This window comes from Nestor notabilis, unplaced genomic scaffold (assembly GCF_000696875.1).
Source record: "Nestor notabilis isolate BGI_N333 unplaced genomic scaffold, ASM69687v1 scaffold584, whole genome shotgun sequence".
Lineage (NCBI taxonomy): Eukaryota > Metazoa > Chordata > Aves > Psittaciformes > Psittacidae > Nestor > Nestor notabilis.
The window spans coordinates 20,478-22,458 of record NW_009925840.1 but is presented as its reverse complement, the minus strand read 5'-3'; the positions used below and the strand labels follow the sequence as shown (position 1 = coordinate 22,458).

Sequence of the window (1,981 nt, the reverse complement as noted above, 5' to 3'; positions counted from 1 at the left end):
CTGGCCCTCAGTGTTTTTGGCCAAAAGTTCAACCATCATCCATAAGTCCTGGAGGATATTCAGTTTTCAAAATTTAAATTTTCTAACGGACAACTCTTGATCAGTTCTGCTAATAATACTCTGATTTGTATATTAATATAACAGTGAGCAGATGTTTTGGTTGTGATTTGTTGAACATTTCTTCTATTGCTAACAGCTGCTCTAATGTTACTTTAATACTCCTCTAATTTCTGTAAATCTCTGAGATACACAGAAATAATGTGAGGCTATGATATCTAAAATATTCTGTTAATGCAATTGCTTGAAAAATATTTATTATCTTAATTACACAAAAAACATGGCAGCTAAGCATAGCTGCTCTGCTAGTGCAAGATGAACACTTCATGGTGTTCCTACTTTGGAAACAGTATGCCTCAACCAATATGCAGTGTGAAAATTTTGGTTTCTTGTATCACTCAGCGTAGAAGTGAAACCATTAGGCCAAAGAAGAATTGCCTAATGATATATGGACATGTCAGCTCAAACTTGCATAAACAGCCCTAAGTTCTTTTACTACTCCAATCTGGCCAGGTAAGAGACAGCCTCAACCCAAAAGCTATCTCAACACTGGATCTTAAATTCAGCTGTAGTAATATGGCTAAACAACTTGGAAGGAAAGGTGGCACATGCCTAACCAGTTTGGAGCATCACTCAGCCACATCAGCATTGCCGCTGCTCTTATGCCAATCCAACCATCACACATGAATTAGCACAACAAACTAAGCTGACCACAGTCTTTCCTATTGCCAAAGGCAAAGGAAGATACCAGACTTGGAAAATACATTAAAGCCAAGTTACAGAAACAATTTTTGTGGAAGAGGGGGAGACTTTTGACATTTATTTAAATGAGAGGTGGTTGGACATTTTTGTTTCAGAATATAACAGCTTTACTTACCCGAGACCGTAGGATTCAGATCCCAGCCTGTAGGCTGCAGCCAGCTTGTTGATGGATTCAGATCCATGGCTGTAGGCAGCGGCACTCTTACTGAGGGATTCAGAGTCAAGACTGTAGGCAGCAGATCTTTTACTTTGTGCAGCAGAGTGATCATAGGCTGCAGATCCGTAGCTGTAGGCTGCGGACTCAAGGTCATAGGCTGAAGAGCCATGACTATATGCTGCTGAGGACTCAAGGCTGAAGTCTGCTGCAGATGCATGGCGATAAGCTGCAGAGCCCCTCGAGTAAGCTGTAGATCCTTGAGCATAGACAGCAGATTTGCTCTTTGATTCCTTTTGGTACTGACTTACAGTGGACTGCAGTGCTTTATGGCGATACGCACGGTCATAGTGCTCATGGTGTCTTTGGTAGAAAGGTAAAGACATCATGGGTGTCTTCTAATTAGTTTTTTCTCCTGTGTATTTCTGAATGTAAACAAAAAGGACAGTGTCTGAAAAAGAACAGATCAAGGACTATTTTCAAAGAAAATTTTGAATTAGCATACAAATAACTTACAACTTCATACAAACTAACACAGAACTTAAAATCTCAAAAAATCAAATGCAGTGAATTAAGGGTTGTCTTTTTATGACATGCTTTAGACTTTAAGATGGATTTGTATTTGAGTTTCAAGCACTCATATGTCATTCATCATGACTAGAAAACCTTGCACTATTGTGTCTGTTCATTTGTAGTTGGTCTTGTAACTGCAGACTATTCAAGTTTTATGTGCTCAACTTCTCCACTCATTACTGTGAACTAATGAAATTTATGCTCTCAGCTTCTTCAGAGATAATGTAAATATTTTTGTTAATTACAAAAGAGAGAACAAAGTAATAAATTATTTTAAAAGGCATGAGTAATTCTAATGAGGCTATATTAGCTGAAATAAAAATATATGAATTTATCATTCATTTGGTAATCAAGTTTTCATATTGAATTTAATATTCCATTTAATATTTTAGCAGTGAATTAAAAACATTCAGATTGAGAAGAATGTCACTTTTT

The 1,981-nt window shown here is 37.2% G+C and overlaps 1 protein-coding gene across 1 annotated transcript in view; it reads right to left on the bottom strand.

Moving 5' to 3' along the window:
- The window catches only part of LOC104404705 (M-protein, striated muscle-like), a gene marked incomplete at its 3' end in the record, with an annotated part of 74,655 nt that extends 73,231 nt beyond the window's left edge, over positions 1–1,424 (bottom strand). Inside the window, 2 exon segments of the mRNA XM_010013217.1 lie at positions 935–954; positions 957–1,424. Coding sequence (XP_010011519.1) covers positions 935–954; positions 957–1,241 — 305 coding nt within the window.
- Positions 1,425–1,981: the final 557 nt, after the last annotated feature.